At 49.8% G+C, this 3,081-nt stretch overlaps 1 protein-coding gene across 3 annotated transcripts in view; it reads left to right on the top strand.

Annotated features, from left to right (window-relative positions):
• The window catches only part of LOC103475298 (collagen alpha-1(III) chain-like), a 34,861-nt gene extending 31,786 nt beyond the window's left edge, over positions 1-3,075 (top strand). For all 3 annotated transcript variants that reach the window (XM_017308390.1, XM_008426818.2, XM_017308389.1), the window contains exons 46-52: positions 83-208; positions 282-380; positions 522-740; positions 1,189-1,360; positions 1,493-1,607; positions 1,730-1,905; positions 2,711-3,075. In XM_017308390.1, coding sequence (XP_017163879.1) covers positions 83-208; positions 282-380; positions 522-740; positions 1,189-1,360; positions 1,493-1,607; positions 1,730-1,905; positions 2,711-2,795 — 992 coding nt within the window. In that variant the 3' untranslated portion in view covers positions 2,796-3,075. The remainder of the gene's footprint in view (positions 1-82; positions 209-281; positions 381-521; positions 741-1,188; positions 1,361-1,492; positions 1,608-1,729; positions 1,906-2,710) is intronic.
• Positions 3,076-3,081: the final 6 nt, after the last annotated feature.

Here is a 3,081-nt window from a genome sequence, read left to right as displayed (position 1 = left end):
ATCCTGCCCCAGTACGGCCCTAATCCTGCCCTAATCCTGCCATAATCCTGCCCTAACGTTGCCCTCCTGCTGCCCCCTGCAGGACCAAATGGGAAGGACTCGTATATTTCTGTGTGGCCGGAACCAGGAGACCCAGGTGAAGAAGGAGCTCTAAGCCAAGTGGGAGGAATCGGATTCCCGGGTTTCCCTGGACTGAGGGGAGCTGATGGTCAGTCATGTTGCCATGGTTACTGCTGAAACACCCGAAGCTCTTTCCTGATGTGACGTTTTCCTGGTTCCAGGTTCAAAAGGCTCACTTGGAGCACCGGGTTGGACGGGAATACCTGGGCGTGATGGACTGAGAGGAGAGGATGGAGAGAGAGGACGAATCGGCCGGAAAGGTATGAAAACGTCTGACTCGTCCTATAATCACCATGGCAACAAGTTAAACGTCAACAGAGTCGATCTGTCTGGTCCGTCTGGAGGCTCAGAGTTTCTGCGTGTTGAGTTCAGATGAAGTCCAACCATCTGCTTGGTTCCAGGTGCGGACGGCGATCGTGGCAGAGCGGGAGCCAAGGGTCCTCCAGGTGAGCCAGGTGAGCCAGGCGGCGGGCCGCCGCCCCGGAGGAACGGCTTCCTGTTCAGCAGACACAGCCAGGACAGCGCCGCCCCGGCCTGCCCGGCCCAGTCCACGCTCATATTCAGAGGATACTCGCTGCTCTTCATCAACGGCTACAGCCGCGCTCACGGACAGGACCTGGGTAGGTCACAGAGGTCACCGAGGTCACAGAGGTCACAGAGGTCACAGAGGTCACAGCCTACCTCAGAAATACAGATCACAGGCCTCCATGTTCTGCAACGCTGTTCTAGAGCCACCAGGAAAAACTCAAATACAAACTATCAGTTCGGCTTCATTCCTTTATTATTATGACTTTATGACAGTTTCAGACTCTGTTCTGGTCATTTTTCTACTTTTCTCTGTAATATTATGACTTTTCTCTGAATTATTTTTATTTTCTGATGTTTTTCCTCAGTTGGTGACGTAATTTTACCACTTTTTACAGGAAAATATTTTGACTTTAGTCTCCCTATATTATGTCTCAATTCTCATAATTTTACTGCTCTTTGATGTAACATCATTTAATTCTGTTAACGTTCCAGTTTTATCCTGATGATGTGTTTCTGGCCGCGGCGACGCTGTCCCTGCAGGAACGGTCGGCAGCTGCCTGCAGCGTTTCAGCACCGCTCCCTTCCTGATCTGTGAGGTCGGAGAGGAATGTCGATACGCTGAGAGGAACGACTTTTCCTACTGGCTGTCCAACATCAGGAGCCCGCCGAACCAGACCGACCCGGAGGCGGCGCTGGAGGCCAAGATCAGCAAGTAGCCACAGCACTGAGAGGAAAACCTCCTGATTCACATCTGATCACCAGAAATCAATGTTTTTAGCTTCGTGAAGAAGACTGAGGATGAAGGTGAGGCGTTCCACCTGGTTCAGGTGTTTCTGGGTTTCAGGTGTTCGGTGTGTGAGTCTGAAGCCAACGTGATCGCCATCCACAGCCAGACCAGCGCCGTCCCGCCCTGCCCCGCGGACTGGCAGTCGCTCTGGACCGGATTCTCCTTTGTGATGGTCAGTGGGACGTTTCCCTTCCAGCTGCCGAGTCCAGAACTGCAACGTTTAGACTCAAGTCACCCGAGTCACCTGAGTCTGAGTCCCCCTGTTAAAGCTGCGTTCACGTCTTCTGTGTTCAGGAGACCGGTGTAGGCGCCGAGGGCTCGGGGCAGCCTCTGGTTTCTCCCGGATCCTGCCTGGAAAACTTCCAAGGAATGCCGTTCATGGAGTGCAGCGGCAGCTCGGGGACCTGCAAGTACGACAACGGCCTGTACAGCTACTGGCTGGCTGCTCTGGACCCGGACAACATGTTCAGGTAAACCTGCCTTCACCTGCTGACGACATGCTGACCGCTAACGACTCCCTGCTGTCCTCAGACTCACAGGTTCAACACGTCGTCAGAGTAACGATGCCAGTAAATCACTGATGATAGATGCTGGTTTCTTCTCCCGTTTATGTTCAGAAGGTCAAAGGTCGTGCAGCAAATGCTCCAGCTGTTAATGAATGGAGGTGTAAAGCCAACATCCCTGGTTTACTTTAACATAAGGATGAAGTAGAAAGTCATTCATCTCTAGCACTGACATTTCATAAGTTAGTAAAACTTTATTTTTAGATATAAAATCACAAAACATTTTACAAGAGTCAACAGTGTATAAAACCCAAGATAAGTTAATAAAAGTCAGATTTTATAAGCTACTAGGGCGTCTAAGGTTCTGCGACATGATGATTTCTCCAAGTCGATAAAATATTCTTAAATTGACCTGCATCAACTTGGCAGCAGCATTTTGAACAAAGACATTTTTCTCCACTAACTGAAAAAACTATTAATGAAATACTTTCAAATCAAACTAAAGCCAAACTACATGTGCAGCTATATTACTGAAATAAATAACCTGAGGTAAAATTAGGAATAAATAATATCAATAATCCATAAAAACTGGTGAGCAGCTTCAGTCGGACCCAAACGACCAGGAGAGACTCAGAAGCTCCAGAACTGAGCCGAGTTTAAATGAATAAACGTTCAGAGAAACCGTTTCAGCCGCACTGAGACCTTTCAGCCTGCAGGTGGCAGCATTCTCTGTGGAACCAGCTCCTGATTCTGATTCTGTTTGGATCTGCAGGAGGCCCAGCAGCTGGATCCTTCCAGGGAACAACCCGGACAACATCAGCCGCTGCAGAGTCTGCATGAAGATCATGCAGATGTGACCTCTGACCTGTGACCTCTGAGGGTCAGAGGACAGGTCGGTCCAACAGCACATCTGTCCCCCAGGACTCCTGTCCTCTGAGGCAGTCAGACACGAGCAGAACCAGAACCAGTTATGGTGCCGTTTGGTTCTGAGCAGGAAGACGTCGCGTTGCCAGGTTGGTGAAGAGCCGCAGCCGGTTCACAAACTCCTCCTGTCGGGTTTGTGTCACGATTCTTATCAGCAACTTTAATGTGAGACTTGAGAAAACTTCAGGATGAGAGTTTAGTTTATGAAGAGGCAGCAGA

The sequence above is a fragment of the Poecilia reticulata genome, linkage group LG13 (assembly GCF_000633615.1).
Source record: "Poecilia reticulata strain Guanapo linkage group LG13, Guppy_female_1.0+MT, whole genome shotgun sequence".
NCBI classification, from domain to species: domain Eukaryota; kingdom Metazoa; phylum Chordata; class Actinopteri; order Cyprinodontiformes; family Poeciliidae; genus Poecilia; species Poecilia reticulata.
This window is presented reverse-complemented; position numbering and strand designations above follow the sequence as displayed.